Source organism: Aedes albopictus, chromosome 2 (genome assembly GCF_035046485.1).
Source record: "Aedes albopictus strain Foshan chromosome 2, AalbF5, whole genome shotgun sequence".
In the NCBI taxonomy this organism is placed as follows: Eukaryota; Metazoa; Arthropoda; class Insecta; order Diptera; family Culicidae; genus Aedes; species Aedes albopictus.
Window position 1 is genome coordinate 447,821,494 of NC_085137.1, and position 23,336 is coordinate 447,844,829.

Here is a 23,336-nt window from a genome sequence, read left to right on the forward strand (position 1 = left end):
ATTAAGGTGTTCCGGACCGGTACCCCAGGAAGGGGCCAGATATAAAAACGCTACAAACCCATCCATGCGGCACATCAAACTACGGCATTTTCGATAACTTGATGAATGGTAAGCAGAAAAATAGTCTCAGACCATATCTGAACCGGTAGTGTCACGGAACCGGTTCCAGGTGTCCTGCCGGATGTGGCCAAACATAAAAGTGAACTAAACCCATGCATGCGACATATCAAACCGCGGCTTTTTCGATAACGCGATGAACAGTAAGCAGGAAAACTTTCTCAGATCATATTGGAACCGGTAGTGTTCCGGAACCGGTTCTAAATGTCCCGCCGGAGGTGGCCAATTATAAAAGTTAACCAAACAAATGCATGCGACATATCAAATAGTGGCTTTTTCGATATCCTGATGTACAGTAAGCAGGATAATATTCTCAGACCATATCTGAACCGGTTGTGTTTCGGAACCGATTCCGGGTGTCTCGTTGGAAGTGGCCAATATAAAATTGAACTAATACCATGCATGTGACATATAAAACCGCAGCTTTTTCGGTAACCTGATGAACAGTAAGCAGGAAAGCATTCTCAGACTATATCGGTTTCAAATGTCCCGCCAGAGGTGACCAAGTATAAAAGTTAACCAAGCCCATCTATGCGACGTATCCAATAGTGGCTTTTTTGTTATCCTGATGAACAGTAAGCAGGGAAATATTTTCAGCACATATCTGAATCGGTAGTGATCCGGAACCGGTTCCGGGTGTCCCGCCGGAAATGGCCAAATATAAAAGTGAACGAAACCCATGCAAGCGACACATCAAATCGCGGATTTTGAGGTATTTTGATTTGGCAAAAAAAGTTTCCGGCCATATTGGGGACAACCGGTAGTGTTCCGCAACCGATTACGATTGCCCCATCGGAAGTGGTCAAATGTAAAGGAGAACCATACCCATAAATTCGACACATTAAATGACTTCTTAGGTAACCTGATTAACGATTAACAAGAAAAAAAATTCATAGAACATACTTTGGAAATCCAATAGTGTGCTGAAACCGGTTCCAGGAGCCCCGACTGAAGTGGTCAAATGTAGAACGGAACCAAACGCGTACACACAGCACATTAAATAACGACTTCTTCGATAACACGAAGAACGATCAACAAGAAAATAGTCTCAGGCCACATTTACCGGTAGTTTACCGGAACCAGATTCGAGTGCCTCGCCGGAACTGGCAAAATTCACAAATGAACCAAACCCATACATGCATTACATCAATTTGCAACTTTTTAGGAAAACTGATTAACAATTTGCATGATACTAGTCTAGATACAATCGGTAAGTGGGAAAATGTGAAATTCGACAATTATTGCTGTCAAATTGCCTGCGTAAATTTTTAAATCGAAAAACTAACCCTATTTTAGTTTTGTTTAGATTGTATGATTTGTTTTTGAACACAAATCTTACAGATATTGTGGTGGTACGAGTTGATAGCTTGTTCATTTTACGATTGTTGGCTTCCGAGGTTCACTGCGGTTGATCACCAAAAGGATCAGGTGTCGGAAAGCACCAAATTTGAACTTTCAGAAGTAGCAGCTGCACGAGAAGCCGCAGCGGGTGTGAGTAACACCACAATATCGGATCATTCGTATTTACAGTGTATTATACTATGACATTTGATCATTTTTTAGTTCGACAAATGTCGAATGAGCGGGGTACAAATTAAAAAGTGTCGTATTAAAGAGTGATGAATACGCGGGGTTTGACAGTACATCAAATAGCGGCTTTTGTGATAATTTCTTCTTCTTTATGGCTTGACGTTTGCATTGGAACTTGGCCTGCCTCTCTTCAGCTTAGTGTTCTTTAGAGCACTTCCACAGTTATTAATTGAAGGGGTTTCTTTGCCTGCCATTGCATGAATTTGTATATTGTGAGGCAAGTACAATGATACACTATACCCAGGAAGTCCAGAAAATTTTCCCGACCGGAACGGGAATCGAACCCGCCGTTTCCGGATTGGCGATCCATAGCCTTAACCACTAGGCCAACTGGAGACCCTTTTTTGATAACACGATAATCGATTCGTAAGAACATAGCTTCAGACCATATTTTAGATAACCGGTAGTGTCCCTAAACCAGGTCTGGGTGTCCCACTGGAAGTGGTCAAATGTAAAAGTGATCTGTATCATGCATAAGATAAATCAAATCTTGGTTTTTAGGTAACCTAATGAACGTTAGCAATGAAATAGTCTCGGCCTATATTTGGTAGACCCGGTGGTGCTCCGGAACCTGTTCCAGTACCGCATCGAAAGTAACCAAATGTACCATGCGACACATCACATCACGGCTTTTTTAATAACCTGAGGAACGATTAACTAGAAAATTTGCTCATACCACATTAGAGACTATCGGTAGGGTTGCACAACCAGTGTTTGGTGCTTCGCCGGAACTACGAAAATAAATAAAATCAATGCAAGCGATAAATATGTGTAAGAGAATGAAATCTTGACAAATTCAACCCACATACAAACAGACGTCTCACTATACTCACTACGTTCTTGTTTTCAACGGTCAATCAAATATAACCTAGAATTAGGCAGAAAAAACTTTATCGAGGACCGCAAAGTGATCTGTGATTGTGTAAAAAGTTATATCTTAGCTTGTTTGTATTGTGTTGATATTGATCAGCCCCCAATGTTAGTGAAGGTGCTCAAGTAGTCAACTGAGAAATCTGATAATATTCAGCTCTGCTTATACGTTGAACATAACGTCGGACTATGTGCCATCAATAAGTTTTAAGTCAATTCAATGATGGCTTTGATAAAATGCTTACTTTTCTTAAAAATATCAGGATTCAGGAACACTTTGACTTACGTCGACGGAAAGGTCGTGAGAACATATACGACGAGAAAGGCACTATCACCACTAGGTGGATTAATTTGGGTTTTTTTTAATTTGAATGAGACTTTGTTCATGCGCTGGGTTTTGTGAATCATTTACCTTTGCATCAACACATAACCATTTTTTCTCACCTGACTTTTAAAAAGAACATATGCAAAATACCTAATATTTCTTCTGCAGAAAATTATGACTCCACAACGGCTTGTTGGATTGAAATGATGTCTTCGAAAGTGTTTAAAAATATTTGAAGGACTTTTGAGAAACGAATCACTGAGAATAATATTCATCACGGATAAATGTTGAGTTCCATACAATTTAAATTTTCCAAAATCTTACTCTTCGATTTTTTTATTATTTTTAGTAGAAAGCTGACTTTTAGTCTCAAAGTTTGCCAAGTATCCTCGTCCTGGGATGCTTCTAACTAATTTCTCTCGAATTTTTTTTTTCAGTCTTATAATATGATATTCATGGTGAATATCAATTGGCATTGATATCAGTCCGTGACATTCTTAAGGTGGTATTAAAAAATAGGCGATTTTCGGTGATTTTCTTGTAGAACTGGTCTAGCCGCACAAGTTTTTCATAGTGGAGCGGACCTGGTGTGGTGGTTAGAACACTTGACTATCACGCCGAGGACCTGGGATCGAATCCCACTCCCGACATACTCACAATATGTGGGTTCTTCCTTCGGAAGGGAAGTAAAATGTGGATCCCGAGATGAACTAGCCTAGGGCTAAAAATCTCGTTAATACAGATAAAAAAAAAAGTTTTTCATATATCATAGTTATTCTCAGGTTAAGCTTCCAAATGAGCTGGATGTGGTTGAATTCGGATATGTCGAAATAACATTTTCAGCACTGGTCCATAGTACTAGGGTGCCTGTACCAGTTATCGCACTACCTAAGAAAAACTATTTCTACAAAAATAAGAAGAAGACCGACGAATGTAAACAGTAAGTCAAATGATTGATTAGTTTTCAAACTTTACAGGACAAATATAAAAACGGAGCCAAAACTACTTTTAGTATTTAATACGGCGTGTGCCAATGATAGGAACCCTGTACCAGTTATGGACACATTTGTTAATTTGGGTTCCACTTCGCACTATTTACATGCATTCCTTATGGGATTTGCCATAACTGGTACACTATGGCGAAATAGGGTGCAAGGAGGCCGAAAAGTTAAGGAAAATGATTTATTTCTACCATAATTTGAGCAAATTGTGAAGTTTGAATGATTGCAATCATCTTTTGTGATCGTGATGTGTTGTTCACGATTTTTTTCTTGTTGATTTGTATCTTTATAGGTTGAAAATCAACTATGGCGAATTTGAGGTACTATAGCCATAACTGGTACACTGACCCTATATACATTGTTATAATCCAACGCATCTTCTCAATTCCCAATAGCATACACCCCTGCAATTATTCCGAACGCAACCCCCTCATTTCTGATCACCCAAACATGTTCCCATTTTATTGCCTCGTTGCAGGGCTTCTCGGTGTCCCTATTCTACTGCTTCCTCAACTCGGAGGTCCGACTGGCCCTGAGGCACCGGCTCGAACGGTGGCGAGACGAGCGCAACATCCGGATAGGTCAAGTCCGGCAGCGAAGTCGCCGGTAAGTAAGTGTTTCCGTTCAGATTAACCCCGTCGTCGTTACGTCGTCAACACGAGTTCGGTATGGCTGGCAGGCAGCTCGCTCGGATGACCGGGCAATTCTGAAAGGGTGGGCAGTGGGTGGGTGGAAGTCTTAAGGAGTTTTCCCATTATTGAGAGACGATCGATGGAAGGATGAGCGGGCAAACAATAGGGACAACAACAACAATAATATTGACCGCTTGCTGGTGAATAGTGGCAGACCCAGTTTATTTTGTTGCTCGAAGCTGTTTTTCTTATTTATGTCGTTCAGCTACATCCGTCTGTTTCGCTTCTTGTATGTAGGGCAGATACCTTTTCTTGAGTGTTTGGTTTTATTTCTTTGGTATTAAAGTGCTATTATCACTTCTTTTCAATCGGAAAAGTTTCTCTGTGTATTCCATAAGAATTGTTCAGGTTGTTTTCAATACTCTACTCTACTTCTCTCTTCAAAGTTTTTATTCTTTCAATACGTGTAACTTTTTCAATGCAATTCTTTGAAGACAAATTTAATGCTCCGTAGATTCGTTAAGCCCTAGCAGTACGAAATAGCTAATAAATATAAAGTTGAGATGAAATTGTCATAAACCCTTTATCTGCAACAATCAAAATCCACCAGTGTATTTGCAAATGATACATCAAAGTTATAAAAACATTTGGCCAAAGTACATCGTGATATGCAAAAGTTTAATTTACCTGAACAATTTATAAATCAGTGTAAAACTTATTGTTGCGGAACTTGCACAGTACAGCGTGCAGAAGTGTTTTTGTACAGAAATTGTAACTTGTAAAATAATAAAACCTACTTGCACTAGAAGAATTAAAAAAAATTGGGCATTTAAACATTTATTAAAATACTTTAGATTTTTTCATTAATTTCCTCAAGGATATTTTCTGAATATCCTCAAAGTGCTTCTTGGAAATTCCTTCAGGAATTTACAGAGGGGATTTCATGATAGAACAAATGGAAGAATTCCTAAAAATTCTGGAAAAATTACCAAAGGAAGTCAAGAATGAATTCTGGAAGAAACTGTTTGGCGTTTTTGCAAAAAAACCCTTAGAGGTATTTAAAAAAAAACGTGAGAAGGAATTTTATTTTGAAGGCGGACAGATTTGAATTAAAGAAGACACTTGAAAAAAAAACTTAAGAAATTCATAAAGAAACTTTTGAAATAAAATGTGAAAATAACTCTTGATTCTTGACGAAATTCATGAGATAAATTTTCAAAAGAGCTCCTGAACAAATTTTTCGAACTAACTCTTGGAAGATTAATTGTAGGATTTTTTGAAGAAATTCCCGGAAAGACACCTGTCAAAACTTCCGATGAAAAAACTGAAGGAGTTTCCAACGGAACCCCTGAATAAATAGCCTTTAGAACTCCAGGAGTGATTAGCAATGTCATTTCCTGGGGTAATATTCGAAGTGGTTCCTGAAGCAATTCCAAATAGAACTCCTAAGGGAATCCCAGAAGCTACATGTGGATATATTGCCGATGAAATTCCTGGAGAAGTTCTCCATGGTACTCTCGGAGAAATTCATGATTGAACTCTGCAGAAGGGAATTCCGTTGGAACTCCTTAAAGAATTTCCGAACAAAATATTGGAGGGATTCCCAAAGAAACTTTTGGAAGAATTACAGAAAGTATTCCTGAAGGATTTTTTTTCCAGAAAATAGAGGAATATTTTTCCAGGAAATTGTGATGGAACTCTAGGAGCAATTCTCAAGATAATTGCTAAAAAAAACTATAGGCTCTCCTGGAGAAAATCCTGAAGACACTAAATTTGAAAAAAAAAACAGAAAAACTCTTCGTTAGGTTTATGGTGATTGAATTTCCGGAGGAATTTTCAATGAAACTTCTGGAGAAATTCTCAAAGGCCTCCTTCAGGCTTTTCCTGAAGAACTCCTGCAGGAATACCCGATGGAACACTTAGAGAAAATCCCGATTTAATTTCTATAAAACACTGGGGGAATTTCCATTGGAACCTTTAGGAAAATGTCTGATCTTTTGGAGGACTCCTGAATCATCTTGCAGAAGAATTCCTGAAGATATTTCCGATGAAATTCTTAGTGGAATTCCTAATGAAATTGCCGAGGAATTTTCCAAAGCAACTTCTTTTGGACACCCGGATAAATTCCATTTAGAACTCCTAAAAGAAATCCCGATAGAGCTCTTAGAGGGATTCCCGAAGGAAGTGTGGAGAAATTTGGATGAATTTCCAATAGATCACCTTATCTGAGGTGAACCAGCCAATCCTAAAAAGGAGAAATTCCCAAAGGATCTCCAGGTGAGTTGCAAAAGAAAATCCCGTTTTTGTAAGGACCTCTGGGAAAAATCCTGAAGGAACTGTTGCAAAAAATATGCAAAACGAGTTTCAAATCTTAAGAGAACTGCCGAGGACATGCCCAAAAGAACTCCAGGAGGAAATCTCGAAGGATTTCCTAGAGGAACTACCAATATAAATCATGCGGGGGGAATTACGAACTAAACTCAGGAAAATTTTCCACTCCTGGAAGTTAATATACACGGAAAAAAAATTGGAATTTTCTGAAAGAATAGCTTTAAATTCAAAACTCCATAAGGAATTCCCTGAGAAGAATCAAAAGTCCTAGGAAAATTCTTGTAGAAACAGAAAATTGCGAAAGAGCTCATGGAGTGATTCTTAAAAAAAAAAGAATTTAAAATTCAACTCAAGGTTGAATTCCGCAATGTACTCCCGGAGATATTCGGAGTGTAGAATTAGCATCAAAGTTAAAATACACATAAATGAAAAAAAAAATCCCGGAGATATCTCCGAATGAACTCTTAAAGGAGTTTTCAAAAATTATTTTGAGAAACTTCCCTTGTGACTGTTGGAGAAATTTCCGAAAGCACCTCTAAAGGCATCAACGAATTCAAAAAATGGTTTCCGAATTTCTTGGGAAGTTTTTCAGAAAAATTCTTCATGATTTTCTTCTGAAGTTCACTCCAAACTTTTTTCACAGATGACGTCTTGGAGTTTTTTTAGATATTTTTTTCCAAAAGGTGCTCTGGTAGTCCCTGCATAATATGTTCTGATTCAAATGTTCCTTCAAGCTTTTTTTCTGAAGTTCCTCTGAGAATGTTTATGATTTGTTAGAAATAACCTCTAGATAATACTTTTCGATTTTTTTTTATTTTTCCCCTAAAACCTTCTACAAGTTCCAGTGGGAATTCATCCAAAGGTCCCCTGGAAATGCTTTCAGATATTTTTCTGTTTTTGATATGATAGAATTACAGTGCAATATTTCTTTCTGGATTTTTTTTTTATTCAGAAGCTCCTCCACTCTGGCAGTTCTGCCAAAAGTTCTTATGTTTTTTTTCGTAAGTTCATCTAGTTCTGCACAGCTACCACGATACTTCTTCTAGAATTCGTTGCATCAGCTGCTTCCAGAAGTTTGTCCGGATATCTTCCAGCAATATCTTCTATATTTTTTCCAAAAACCATTACAGGATTTTTTCCAAAACATTATTCTGCACATTCTTACAGAAACTCCCTAAAAAATAATTCAGGAGTTTTTTTTTAGAAATTTTTTCAAGTCTTTTGAAATTTCTTATAGAAGTTTCTCGATGACGACTAAAACAAGGTCTGAAAAATAATTTCGTGATTATTTTTGCAGAAAATTACGCAAAATTTCCTCCTAAAGTACTTACAGATGTTCCTACAAGTATTCATACAGCTGAGAATAAATCCTGCTGTTCCTCTGAAAATTCTTAAAATTCTTTCAAATCTTCCGGAAGGTCCTCCGAAAAATCTAAAGAAATTCTTTCGAGAAAAAAGTTACTCTGCAAATTCTTCAAAAAGTTCACTTGAAAACTTTTCCTGGGTTTATTCAGAATAGTCTTCTTGGAGCTCCCTCAGTAAATTTTCGAGTTGCTTCTAAGAGAAATCATTAAGGTGCGTACGCTGGAAGTTTTTCTGAAATTTCTTCAAGAATTCTTGATATTTTTCCAAGATTTCTTCCAGATTAAGTTCCGGGAATTCTTCCAAAAGTTCTTCTGAGAACTTTTCTATAAGTTTTTTGGAACATCTTCCAGTCAGAGTCTTCCAGCATTAGTCTTCCAGCATTAGTCTTTCAGCAAGAATTCCGCAACATTATTCAGTAATTTCTTTAAAACTCGTCCTGGAGCTCCTCAATTTTTAAAAACTACCTCTGAAAATCCTCCATACGCTCTTCTGTGGAATTTTCTAGATGTTCCGAGACATCCAACAGAAGTTCCTTCTTGAGCTCTTTCAGAAGTTCGCTATGAGGTTCTCCCAGATCCTCGGAAAAGTAATCAAGTAATCTTTTAATAATTTTCCACAGCGATGCTTCAAAACTCTTTCAAAATTTTGCTGAAATTTCTTTTACAAGTTCTGCAGAAATTTCTCTCAGAAGTTCTTCATAGATTTAAAAAAAAATAATCTTTAAAGCAATAAATTAAACACAAATATAGAGATGAAAAAATCGTTCAGGAGTTTGTCCTATAATTCTTCTGGGAATGATTTCTAAAAGACATGTGTATCCCGAGCAGAGGAGAAGTTAATAACTACGAAATCATATAACCTGTTTTTATATCTTGTTTTGTTATTATTAAATTATCACGGCATAGCTTTTCCATAACAAATTTTGTTGGACAATCTCATTTTGTTATAATCAAGCTATTTATATACATTAACTAAATTACAATTAAATAACATTGAAGTACAAGTTTAGTTATTGTTGTACTATTGGTTAACTTATCTGTAACCGTTTGGTTACAAGATTGTAGATTTTTGTTTTGATATATGTTGTATGTGTCGGACCCTTCACGTTTCTTGTGTAAAAACAGCAGATATACCACAGTAGTGAAAGGGTCCAGTACCGCTGCAAACGCATTCGTATGCTACCAATAGTAAGACATGGCTGTACGAATGACTTTAGTAAGAATGGGTAGAATGGCGGAATGTGGGAAAATTGGAATTTGAACGGCCATTGCCCAAAACAGGCAGCTATTGCTAACAGGCGTCCGTGTGCTGTGGATGTGTAATTAGTGCAGTGGTGAAACTTGGTTTAAGAACCATTAACCCCCCCCCCCCTTTCCTAGCAGGAGCTAGGCTGTGCTTTGGGGAAGATACCGCTCAGGTAATTTAAATACCATGCACTATATTTGAAGATTGTTTATTAAAAGGTACCGTCCATTAGGACCTCTTTTGTTGGACCTTTTTAATAGGTCTCCGTCCAGCACACGGTTCGGCCCGCGGAACCGGGAACGGTTCCCGCGCCTAATCGTAAAAGACCGTGAGTCCTTGTACGAGGACCAATAGCTCGGGCCGAAGGCCCTAAACGTAAAGGAGCTTTCCCCTCTCGGCCGTCCAAGGTAGTTAGTCCACGGCCGGCCGATTGCGTCCAAGAGGGAAGACGCCTGCAACATTTTTTTGTTATGGAATTTGTTATTTTGCCGCTTATGACAGACATGTTTATAACACAATATGTTATGGTAATAACTTAAAAATAATAGATTTTATTATTCAGTTATTTTTCCCAAATAATACAGCTCCTTAAGCTGTTGTTATTCCCTTATGCTCGGGATAGCTTCTACAAGCTCCTCTGCAAATTCTTCCACATGCTTCACCAAAAGACCTTTCAGAAGTACCTTGAAGAGTCCTTCTTAACAAGTTCCATGATAAGTTTTTACAGAAGTGGTTCTGATAATTTTCCTCGCATTTATTATGGTAATTTTAAAAATCTTTGCTCGGAGAATGCACAGATCGAAATAAGACTGTAAAATTCTGTGACATATAATGCACATGTTTGGAGCCTGGGATATCACAGAAGTTTACGTGACATGTTATGTGAAAGCCATAAAATATCATGTAAATTTCCATTATATGTCATGTAATTCAGCATGACTCTGTGTGTTTACATGACATATAACAAAAATTTACATGATATATCATGAAAACCATCATAACACTAAGTTTACATGACGAATCCGAAGTTTACATGACGTGTAAATCTCATTATTTTTATCTGTGTGCTTACAGAAATTGATGTAGAACATCTTCCCGACATTCCTCTGGGAGTGTCTTAAACCGAAGATTTTTCCAGGAAGTCTTCCCGATGTACTTCCTGCAAAAGTTGGCCATTTTGGGATTCTATAGAGAATGTCTTTAATTTTGAAATGGTTTAATTACTCCTGTAAATATTACAAGCTTATAATATGTTTATGAGATGAGTCTTGAACAGCTGGGGCTCCTATTACATGACGCTACCCAATTTAGGGACACGGTTGCTACTTGCTGGACTACAAAGATGGTTGCCTTTCATTCCGCTTGAATATTCTCGTGTGCAATTCCGAAAATCCATACAAAGATATGCTCTGGAGAGGTAATTCGTAGTTTGCTTACTCGTAGTGAACACTGAGTTGCATTTTCCGGCCGATGTGTATGCCAGATTTTCAGATTTGTGCCCGCGAAGATGCAATACAAAACGCATAGTTTGGAAAGTGAGAACTGTGGATTTTCACCTTAACCCCACCGTAATTTCCTAGTTGCCTTGCCTTCCAAATAATTCAGCTGATTTCTCCTACTTCAGACTTTATTTCCGCAAAAAAATAACTACATTGTATATGATCCATTCAAGATACTGCGGTGGGCATAAAGTGGAGATAGGTACTTTATTATAGGATTTTCGTGTGTACTACGTTCTACACAGCAATTTTACGTCCATATGAATTTCTTTAAATTAACTGTTGGAAGGCAACCGGCTTAGCTGCAACGTTTATTGATTCCTGTACATTCACAGCAATTATAAACTAGTAAAATCGGAAAGATATACAGCAAACATCGTTAAATAGATAACAAAACTTTATTACAACATTTCTTATATTTTTTTTAAATTATTTCAACTTTAGCTTATTTGTTATAATATACAATACTGTTAATTCTATCATATGACACCTAATATGATACATATATTCAAAACCTAAACAATTAAGTTGACTATCACATATCAAATGGGTAATATTATCCAGTTGTGTTTTATCAATTCCAAACCCTTTCAGGGTCCACTAGTTGCTTCAACAGTGTCTTGGTGCTTCTTGATTCGGTCAATGTTATCCTCCACATATTGCTTTGTAGTGTCACTAAACGAAGCCGTTCCATTCATCAACCACGTCACATCAGAGTAATTTCCAGTTTGTTCAGCTACAAAATCAGTTTGATTTGACACCACATCATAATCACCGCTAGTCGTGTTCAAAGTCGAATTTCGATCATCCAAATCAATCCATTCTACGTCACCATAGTTCAGTGTCACATTAGCTGCCACCTTATCCACATCGGTTTCCAGTTTGCTACTGCTACTGACTACGTTCATATACAGCAACCAAACTGCGATAACACCTATCAGCAAAATTCCGAGCACAACGATGACCACCTCAGCTGCCGAACCGCAAAGCCTAAGGCAGCAGTTGAACAGCTGGGGGATGCACCCGCAGTAGCACTTGCGACTGTTGTTGAGGCACACGCCGCACGATACGGCCAATCCTCGGCCCAACTCTCCACACGGTTTCTCCAGGCAGGCGCAGCACTGGACACAGGTCCGGATGTCAAGCGCACGGAGCGCTTGGGCACTGGCCATTCTGCACTGACTGTTGGCTGTCGCGAAGACCGATAGATACTGCACGCGCTTTATCGCGTTCATAATTTTCGGAAGGGAATCAATGCTTATCAGATATTTTTCAATCTCGTATTTTTGTTATTTTTCGTAACAATGAGACCGATTTAGTTTTGTGTGGTGGTTCCCAATATACATGACATGAAATATCATTTTTATAGATACAAATTAAACATGTATTGGTAACGTCAAGAATATTCATCAATCAATTCATCAATATATTGTCAACTTTTTTACTACTGGCACCAGAAGGCCAACTATAGAGGCATTTCATCATGAACAAAAACGATTTATTACGATACTCTACGTCTACACGAAGGCTAAAGATGGGATTATTGAAACTGCATGCAGAAGAATGTTTGTACAACCCGATCATTCAACAGATCGAAGAACTTTTTTTTTCAGCAGTTGTGGTCTTCACATGCTTCCGGATGGCAAACGCGAAGGGCTCCGATGTGTAGCGATGATCAGATAGAAGTTTTCATCTGACACGTGCCAATCAGTCAACTCATGACTTTTCCTGCTCTATAACACGTCATTTCTACCAGATATCTTGAGAATTGGTATGCCTGGGTGGTGGTATAGCTAGTTACATGGCACAAATGTCCCATATAGAGGAGAACGTGCTTCTGGAACCGACCTACTGACTGGAGGGTAGACGATGGATACACCAAGGGATACACGCACAGTGACCATCTAGCGATTAGATATAGGGTTGTACACGAAGGAAGACGGCCACAGCCGAATGTCATCGACCCTCATCGAGGGAGGCTGACCTCGCGCTTCGATTAGCCGGCATTTGTGGGACGATTGCTTATTTATTTATGGTTCACATTCATCTGACACAGCACAGGCCTAAAAGAATAGCTATATGATACTATAATACTCATGAAATATTTTACCATGTACACAAATTTCATAAAATGTAGTATTTAAAAAGACAAATTTAAACGAAAACTTTCACTGGACATAATAAAATCAAGAAGGTCAGACACTAGATTGAAAGATGAACACATGTTCACCGTACTGCCCATTTCGCACGCCCAGCTGGAGAAAATCACGTTATCTAAGTCTTCTTTCAGGGGCATACATATTGATTTGCTCTAAGATTGAAGGCGAGTCGATTTCTCCCTTTAAAATTTTAGCAACAAAGACAGCGTTGAGCGTTGAATCACCTCTGCTCCAAAGTATTGAGCTCCAAAAATCAGCACGGCATAGGACCAAGGTTAAGCTACGCCCAAAACTCTCCGTTATTAACAACGTATATTACCGGCGGCCGCCCCGGTACGATCTAGAGCGACTGAAGCAACCGGATGTCGCCACCGCATACGCGCATAATCTCGAGGCAGCGTTGCCAGACGAGGGTGTGCTCGATGTGGCCCCTCTAGAGGACTGCTGGAGTACAGTCAAAGCAGCCATCAACAACGCAGCCGAGAGCACTATCGGGTACGTAGAACGGAGTCGACGAAACGATTGGTTCGACGAGGAGTGCAGAGTGGTTCTGGAGGAGAAGGAGGCAGCGCGGGCGGTAATGCTGCAGCATGGAACCCGACAGAATGTAGAGCGATACAGACAGAAGCGGAAGCAGCAGACCCGTCTCTTCCGGGAGAAAAAGCGCCGCCTGGAAGAAGTGGAGTGCGAGGAAATGGAACTGCTGTGCCGTTCACAGGAAACACGCAAGTTCTACCAGAAGCTCAACGCATCCCGCAAAGGCTACGTGCCGCAAGCCGAAATCTGCAGGGATAAGGACGGGAGCCTCCTGACGGACAAACGTGAGGTGATCGAAAGGTGGAAGCAGCACTTCGACGAGCACCTGAATAGCGAAGAGAATGTAGGCACGGAGGACCAAGGCAGCGGAGGAAATGACTATATTGGTACAGCAGAGGACGGGAACGAACCAACTCCCACGCTGAGGGAAGTTAAGGATGCCATCCACCAGCTCAAAAACAACAAAGTGGCTGGTAAGGACGGTACCGCAGCAGAACTCATCAAGATGGGCCCGGAAAAGTTGGCCACCTGTCTGCACCAGTTAGTAGTCAAGATCTGGGAAACCGAACAGCTACCGGAGGAGTGGAAGGAAGGGATAATCTGTCCCATCCATAAGAAAGGCGACAAGTTAATGTGTGAGAACTTTCGAGCGACCACCATTTTGAATGCCGCCTACAAAGTCCTATCCCAGATCATCTTCCGTCGTCTTTCACCTAAAGCAAATGAGTTCGCGGGAAGTAACCAAGCCGGTTTCATCGACGGCCGGTCGACAACGGACCAGATCTTCACCGTACGGCAAATCCTCCAGAAATGCCGTGAATACCAGGTCCCAACGCATCACCTGTTCATCGACTTCAAAGCGGCATACGACAGTATCGATCGCACAGAGCTATGGAAAATTATGGACGAGAACAGCTTTTCCGGGAAGCTGACTAGACTGATAAGAGCAACGATGGACGGTGTGCAGAACAGCGTAAGGATTTCGGGTGAACTATCCAGTTCATTCGAATCTCGACGGGGACTACGACAAGGTGATGGACTACTATTCAACATCGCCCTGGAAGGTGTTATGCGACGAGCCGGGCTCAACAGCCGGGGTACGATCTTCACGAAATCCAGCCAATTTGTCTGTTTTGTGGATGACATGGATATTATTGCTAGAACATTTGGAACGGTGGCAGAACAGTACACCCGCCTGAAACGTGAAGCAGCAAAGGTCGGACTGGTGATGAATGCGGCTAAAGACAAAGTACATGCTGGTAGGTGGGACTGAGCGAGACAGGACAAGCCTTGGCAGCAATGTTACGATAGACGGGGATACTTTCGAGGTGGTAGAAGAATTAGTCTACCTCGGTTCCTTGCTAACGGCTGATAATAACGTGAGCCGTGAAATACGAAGGCACATCATCAGTGGAAGTTGTGCCTACTATGGGCTCCAGAAGGAACTGCGGTCAAAAAAGATTCACCACCGCACCAAATGTACCATGTACAAGACGCTAATAAGACCGGTGGTTCTCTACGGATACGAGACATGGACGATGCTCGAGGAGGACCTGCAAGCACTCGGAGTTTTCGAGCGACGGGTGCTAAGGACGATCTTCGGCGGCGTGCAGGAGAACGGTGTGTGGCGGAGAAGGATGAACCACGAGCTCGCTGCACTTTACGGCGAACCCAGCATCCAGAAAGTGGCCAAAGCCGGAAGGATACGGTGGGCAGGACATGTTGCAAGAATGCCGGACAACAACCCTGCAAAGTTGGTGTTTGCTAACCATCCGGTTGGTACAAGAAGGCGTGGAGCACAGAGAGCACGATGGGCGGACCAGGTGGAGCGTGATCTGGCGAGTGTTGGGCGTGACCGACGTTGGAGAGCTGCAGCCAGGGTGCAAAATGTTCATAGTCATTGACTGAAAACAGCACGAATTTGAATGATTCTGCACTGAATATTCAAAACAAACAAATTCATTTTCGCTCTCCCTCTTCACACAGTCAGTCAATTCGTAGTCATTGAATATGGAGCCGATCGAGAAACAACTTCATAATTACCTACGCTTATGTCTACGATTCCTTCTAAGGAGTGTATCGGAAATTAACTATATATGTTCAAAACATCCTAAAAAATAATTTATTCGAGTTATAAATAATTTTATTTTTGGAGGTACTATATAAATCCTCAGAAAAAGGAATGGCACTTATGCTTTTGTAAAAATAATAATTTTACATGGACATCAATCTCAAAGTTTAAACGCATGATCTTAAAATTTTGTAAACCTCTTAAAAATTTAAAATTGCGGAAAAAATGGAAATTTTTTTGATTTTTTAAAATATTTCAGCGCAAATATATTCTTTCCCAGATTGCTCATAATATAGGTAAAAAAATATTTTCAAGAAAAAATTCGACTCCATTTTGGCGCAATTCTTAAAAATGAAAAAAGGTCATTTTTCAGGGACCCCAGTTTTTGATGCTCATTCAAAGCACGATTACGCAAATATAAAATACATCAAATTAATAATTCAATTTTTTTTAATTGGAAATGTTTTTAAACTTAACAAAGAGGTAGCTTTAGTAGAGAACGGAATTGTATAACCTTTGAAGATATTTAAAACAGACTGTCAAAGTTCGACAAAAAATTAGTGTTTTTTTAGGATAGGCCATTTTTTAAATTTTGAGGGTTTTTCGATCATAAATATTTTTTTTAAGTTGGTGTTCGGTGATATGTTATGTGTACATAACTGCTAACAATAATTAATATTTTTTGGATTTTTCGCCGTACAAGTTTTATTCGCTACAGGTTATTGAAACGCTGAAAAATCTTTTAAAAACAACAATTTGTCCAAAACTTTAATTTGTGAGATGTATTCATTCTACAATATTTTCAATAATGCTAAACATTTTTCAATTTTTTTCAGGCTGTTCTAAACTTGACTGTATTATGAAGATTTGATAGAAGAACCGAAATGATAAGACCAAACATGCTTCGAGATAGAGCATCCTGAATGTTTATAGTTAATTTCCGATACACTCCTTATATACACTCCACATCAATCAAATGGGATAATATCTGTGTGAAACACCGTTAAATGTAATCGAAACGTTAATTTTATATCAGCAATTTAACACTTTGTTAGATGTTTACAAATATTCATTGACTTTCATTCAGTTGACAAACGAGTATCGAGCAGCTGAATATGAATATGCAGGGAAGTGAATGATTATTGACGCCCGGTAAACTTCAACCCGTCTGTTCGAAAATTTTGCGCCCTGGCTGCAGCTGCAAATCGAGTATTATGGCGGCAAATTGTTGATTCAGTATTATCATGAATTTGATGTTAACTAAATAAATGATAATGAAAATAGGACCAAGCCACGAAAGATTTCGTAGATCATATTTTACATTCTTTTCTGTACCTTTTCAAAGCGTTTTGTCCAAGTAGTACGATAAGGACACCAAACTACATTCCCGAATTCTAGAACTGAACGTACAAGTGAGCAATTAAGTGAACGCAAACATAGAGGGTCTCAAAAATCTTTAGAGATTATGAAAATGAATCCTTACTGTTTGTTAGCCTTGGTGATTATGTCTTTGTTGTGTAGTGTGTCCGAAACTTAAGCCCACTATCTGAAGTGCCACCGAAATCTTGAACATCCTCCATTTGTTGAAGTGTTTGTCCGCCTATGCTGTAGTTGAACATCAGTAGTCTTAGCTTTCGGTGAAAAGAGACTACGTAACATTTCTCGATACTTAACCCTAAAAGGGATACCTTCATGGCCTCAGTTGCGTCACCTCGCTGAGTGTGTTCCATCGAAGACGAGCTCTGAAAGGCGCCTGGGGTCCAATGGACCCCAGGTAACCCTTTTAGGGTTAATATTAGAAAGTGTCGTACGCATCACACTTAGAAACAGCTCAGTCGGTTTTGCAGTTCCATACAGCCCATTATGGTTTTGATAACCATGAAGATTTTCACGTCATCGGTGTAGAAAACGTGGCATCCTGGAGGGGGGAGTGTTGCAATTTCAGTGACAAAAATGATAAACAGCAAAGGACCCAGGTTGCTACCTTGAGGAACCCCGGAGAGGTTACAAAATAATGCTGAATGTTCTGTTCCCATTTTCACATAAAGCGGTCGCCCCGTGAGGTAAGACCCAAACCAGCGCGCTGCAGCGCTTCAATCTTCCGAGTAATATTCCGTGATCAATTCCATCGAGTGTTGTCTTAAGGTTGCTGTATACAGTATCTACTTGGACTCCAGAATCCATACTTTGTAGACAGGTTAAAACGAATCTTACCAGGTTAGTCGAAACAGATCTTTTAGGAAAGATCTATGCAGCGATATTCTAGTCGGAACCCTAAGACGTGCATGTGACGTCGCTATGCCATGGCGTTCCCTACCCAGAAATGGACGCAAACCGGTGTACCGGTGATGTTCAGAAATTGTAGAACTCCGCGCATCCTGCCAAAGAGCTATGTTACAGCGTGGCTGGATCGGAATCGACCGACAAAATCGTTCACCTGTAGACGGACGCTTGGTTTCAGGGTAGCGTGTTGGGGGGAAGCACCTGTTTCGGCTTCGTCTCAGGTTCCAACCCACTCGTCACCACAGCTACTTCTACTGTATAGAGGTTCGTTTCTCTTTGTGCAGGATCCCATTTGTCCGGCGGTAGGTCACAGGAACAATCGGTCCTGGCAAATCGAGGCCCTCTGCCACAGCTGCATCCATCATCGAGAGAGACGAACCATCATCGAAGAGCGCAAATACTTCAGCGACGCCTTGTGATTGTGAACCACGAATCTTAACCTTTGCAACTCGGAGTAGTGTGTTCATGTTCTTTCCGTTGAAGTTGCAGACATTATCGTCACCACTCACTGCGTCCGTACGGTTGATCCTCGAGTTCCTTGCAGGTTCGTCGGTGTGGACTAGTTCATGGTGGTTCTTCTTGCAGATGGAACACTTCTTCTCGGACTTGCAGTTCCTTCTCGCATGGTCGAACTTCAGGCAGATGTAGCAGACCTTGCAGGAGTTAGCAGCAGATCGACGTTGGGTAACCGACAGCTTCCGGAACTGCTCGCACTTCTCCAGGCCAGAGTGAGAACTTGCGGAGTACAGAGGACACTTTTTTTTATTCTTAATCACTTAACCTAATTTACAGCTCCTTTGTCCACTAGGGCACTACGTGAGCGATTCTAATTGGACGCTGCACTTGCACATTGTACAGCGCCTAAATGTATACTATTCTAATTGAACTATATCGAACTGGTGCCTTGTGCTGCTTTCACTTTTCTACCCTGTCCACAGTAGAATGATGAGCACGATGATGCTGATGTGTGGCTGCTGTTCTTTTTCCAGTCCAATTGGGGGTCGTCCATTATGAGTTGCGGTTTGCCGATATCCAAGTTTCCGGGTCCGTTAGAGCATATGCTCCGAAGAGGGGTCGGGTGTCAGCTGTTCTCGGGGGGAAGAGCAACTGACGAAAAATTGCAAGTGCTGGGGCTGGGATCGAACCCATGACCATCCGCTTATGAAGCGAACGTGTGGACCACTACGCCACGGGCCCCGACATACAGAGGACACTTCTTCGCTACCACTTCGTCGCGATTGTTAACGTTCAGGACTGTCGGCTTCGGCTTAGGCTGGTAGCTGGGCTTCTTGACGCTGAATACAGGGTTGAGACTCGCGAGCTGGTTGTCCATCTCATCCTCCAACCAACTCGATTACAACGTCTTCCTTCAACAGAGCGACCTTATGTCGAACCCACATGTGTTTGCTGAAAGCAGGCAGTTTTTCAGCCAGGTGCGATATGAGTTCGAGATTCATCCGGTAGTTGTCCGCCCTCGCGTTGGTCATCGCCGCCTTGGTACCAATTACCGCATTGTAAAAGGCACGGAAGGACTCAATGTTTCCCTCTTTTACGATCTCCAGGTTTCTCAGCGCCTCCAGTCGGTTCGCCACCACCCATTCAGTGCAGTCGAAGTTCGACTTCAACATTCGCATAACCTGCTCCACGTTGTCAGGCGATGAGAGCAGCGACTCTACAGTTCTTCGCGCTTTTCCGTGCAGTGCTTTGTTCAGTCGTCGAAGATTGTCACGGTCCGACAGCTGAAAAGGGAGGCAAGTCTCGCATGTTCCTACTTTGTAGTGCTCTGAATGCTTGCGACACAACCTCATTTACAGCGGGTTCTTGTACCGAAGCACTCCGCAAGTCGGATGCCGGCGCGTTCCGCACGCCGGGGGCTGGTGCATTCCATGTACCCTGGTTTACAGCTTTCTGCACGCCGGGAGCCGACGCATTTCGCACACCGGGGGCTGGCACATTCCATGTGGCCGCATTCTAGGCTTTCTGCACGCCGGGGGCCGACTTATTCCATGTGCCGGGAGGTGGCGCATTCCAGACGTCGGGAGGCGACGCATTCCCTGCATTGCGATGCTGTAGGAATCCAGTGGGACGTTGGTTGGTCTGACCTTATCGGATTCGGTAAGCCAATCTGCAACGCGCTTCGAGACGTCGGTGTAGGTACTCGACCTGCTCAATGTACCCGATCGGTGACTTGAGCCAGACTGCAGCTCGATCTTCCTCAAATCGCGTTCTCGCTGCCGCTTCAGGAACTCCGCTTTCCGCTGCTCGATCTCCAATGCCAGGTCGTGTTGAATCTGCAGTTCAGCAAGCTGCTTCTCAGCCACGATCCTGTCCCGCTCGATGGAAGCTCGCAGTTCAGCCTCCTCGTTCTGCTCTTCCAGGTCCAAGAGCTTGATTTGACTGTCAGTCCTGCTGCTTCGCGATGTTCGAGTTCTCGTTGACTTCGCAGGTTTTCTCGATGCACCAGAGGCGACAGATTTGTTCTCCGGAATCGCGTCCGATTGAGCAGCAACGTTTTCCCCCACGTGGGGATTCATACATTCGAGACGTTGGGTGGAGTACGAAGCATGTTGCTTAGCTTAGGAATACTAACTACACACCTAGAAAATATCATGTAATTTTAAGTGTCCTGAACCTGACATATACGAGCATCTTGTAAATTTACGTCTTTCAAGACACCCCAAAATAAAACTTATTTTTTCTTAGTGTCTGCCAATCGCTAGAACCGATTTGACAGATAAAACATAGAAATGAAAAATAATGTCATGCATGGAATTCGAACACCGGATCTGCTGATCGTGAGCCACGTCGCTTACCTCTCGGCTATTTCACCGAGTTAGAAGGGGGCGTAGCTTTTTTGGGGGGAGGGGAGTGTTTGTTATTTTGTGACGAAGTGTGACGATAGGGGATAGGGGTTCATTATATGCTACGTAGCTTTCTACATTAATGTGAATTATGAACAATAATACCGGCTTCCTTTCATAATACATGCAGCTATCGGACGCAACAAATATATCTGAGAAAATGGTTTTGAAATCCTACGTAAAGATTAATGTATTTTGTATGCTGACAAAAATCAATTTCGCTCAAATGCCTCTAACGACCAATAGTTTTTGGTTTCTAATTCCTCTAAGAATTCCTCAAACTATCTTAGGAAGCTCCTCTAGCAGCTTTATAGGGGTTTCCTCGACAGGAAAAGGATATCATTTCCACAGAAATTCCTACTGGGAATCCCCGAAAAAAAACTTCTGAAAACATTCCAAAAGGATTTGAAGGAATCTCAAAAGGAATCCCTGAAGAAACTTCCAGAAGGATTTCAGAAGGAGCTCCGGGAGCAATCTTAAAAGGAAATCATAGAAAAAAATATCAACAGAAATTCCGTGAGGAGTTCCTAGTAAATCTAGATGTAACTTTTGGCGAAATCTTGAATAAACTTCTGGAAGAATCTCAGAAGGAGCTATTTGTAGAGTCTGAGAAGGAACTCCTGGTTCAATTTCTGAAGAAACACGGAAGAATTTTTTGAAGGAATCCCGGAAAGAATTTCTGAAGGAATCCCGAAAATAACATTTGGGGAATTCCGAAATATATCCCCTTAGAACTCCTGGTGAAATATAAGAAAGAAAATCCTGGAGGAATTTCAGAAGCAACTATGGGATGAATCCGTAAAGAATTCCTCGCGGAATTCTAAGACATCCTGGAGGAATCCTGGAAGGAGTGAATGGAGGGGTGCCGGAAAAAGTTTCAGGAGGAGTTCCGGAAAAAAATCCTGGATAAATCCTATAAATTCTCGAAGAATCCCAGAAGAATCCAGAAGGAAATTCCTTATGGAATCCGAAAAAAACCTCCCGGAGGAGTCCCAGAAGAAACTCCTGCGGGGGGTTTCGAAAAAATGCCAGAGGGGATTCTTGAAGAGATCGCGGAATGAATATCTAAGTGAATTTCTGAAGGAAACCAAGAAGGAACTCCAGGAGGAATCCCGGAAAAGACTCCTTAATGAAACCAAGAAAAAAGTTCTGACGGAAGCTCAAGAGAAATTCCGTTTGAAATCCCTGAAGGATGTTCGAAGAATCTGCTGGTGATACAGAGGAGAAGAAGAAAACTTTGAAAGAATTCCCGAAGGAAACCATGGATACACTTTGAGAACATCCTTAGTGGAATCGAAGAAGGAACTCCGGAAAAAGTTCTTGGAGAGATCTCTGAAGGAACCCCTGAAGGAATATAAAAAGGAAGAAATCTCAAATGGAATCCCAATGGAAATTCTTGGAGAAATCCCAGAAGGAAGTGCTGGAGGAATTAAAAAGAGAGGAATTCGCAAAAATGGGTATCCCAAAAGAAACTCCTTGAGGAATTCCAGAATGAACTGCTGAAAGAATTTTAGAAGAAACTCCTTCAGGGTCCTTGAAATGTCGTGGTGAATTTTATTCAAATGAAACCAAATAGATAATTTATTTATTTATTTATTTATTTATTTACTGTTTCTCTTCGTCTGATCTACTTGGATCTCAATGAAGTGTGGCTGGGAAAAGCCTTAACCAGGCATAAAAACCCGCATCTTTTGAAGTAGTACATGACAAACTTACAGAAAAACTTGTAGTTAGAAGACACAGAATGTTGCTAATTGACAAATTGAGGGATGAATTTTTGAAAAAAATCGCGTTCTGGTGGGATTCGAAACCACGACCCCGTATTCGCTAGACCGGTGCTTTAACCAACTAAGCCACAGAACAGGTGATAATTCTGCGGAATAGAAAGCCAAACTGAACCCGAGCCCTCACCATGAACATTCACTTTTTCAAGAACCATCTATCTCTCTTTCGGCTTAGATGTCAATCCACAACACAGCCTCGTTTGTGCCCAACAACTTTCGGATAGCCCCGATAACGTGTTCGTCATTAACATCAAATACACCGAAATCGATTACGTCCGATGGAGTATCACAAATTGCTTCAGCGACCAGTGCAGGTGTAACATCGACACTCGAGAAGGCAGCCTTGAAGTGTTGCGCAAAGAGGTTACATTTCTCAGCAGCAGTCTCCACAGAAGAATCCTCATAGTGCATTACAGTCGGTAGTCCATCTTCCTTGCGCTTAGACTTCACAAAGGACCAAAAACGTTTCGGGTGTAGTCGGAGATTCCTCTGAACGCGGTCAACATATCGAGCGTATGAAAGACGATTGTAGCTAGTGTACTTGTTACTGGCAACCACGAAGCAACGTTTCAGCTGTGTAGAACGGTTACGCCTATATTTCCGAAGTGCTGACCTTCTTCACCGCTTCAACTTACGAAGATATCGGTTTGTCCAGGGTGGCTTCAA

At 41.1% G+C, this 23,336-nt stretch overlaps 1 protein-coding gene across 3 annotated transcripts in view; it reads left to right on the plus strand.

Moving 5' to 3' along the window:
- Nucleotides 1-23,336, plus strand: part of LOC109419645 (diuretic hormone receptor) — a 234,128-nt gene that overhangs the window by 133,699 nt on the left and 77,093 nt on the right. For all 3 annotated transcript variants that reach the window (XR_009998034.1, XR_009998033.1, XM_062853835.1), the window contains exon 9: nucleotides 4,382-4,509. Coding sequence is in view for 1 of the 3 variants with exons in the window: in XM_062853835.1 (XP_062709819.1) it covers nucleotides 4,382-4,509 (128 nt within the window). In the remaining 2 variants the exon portion in view is untranslated. The remainder of the gene's footprint in view (nucleotides 1-4,381; nucleotides 4,510-23,336) is intronic.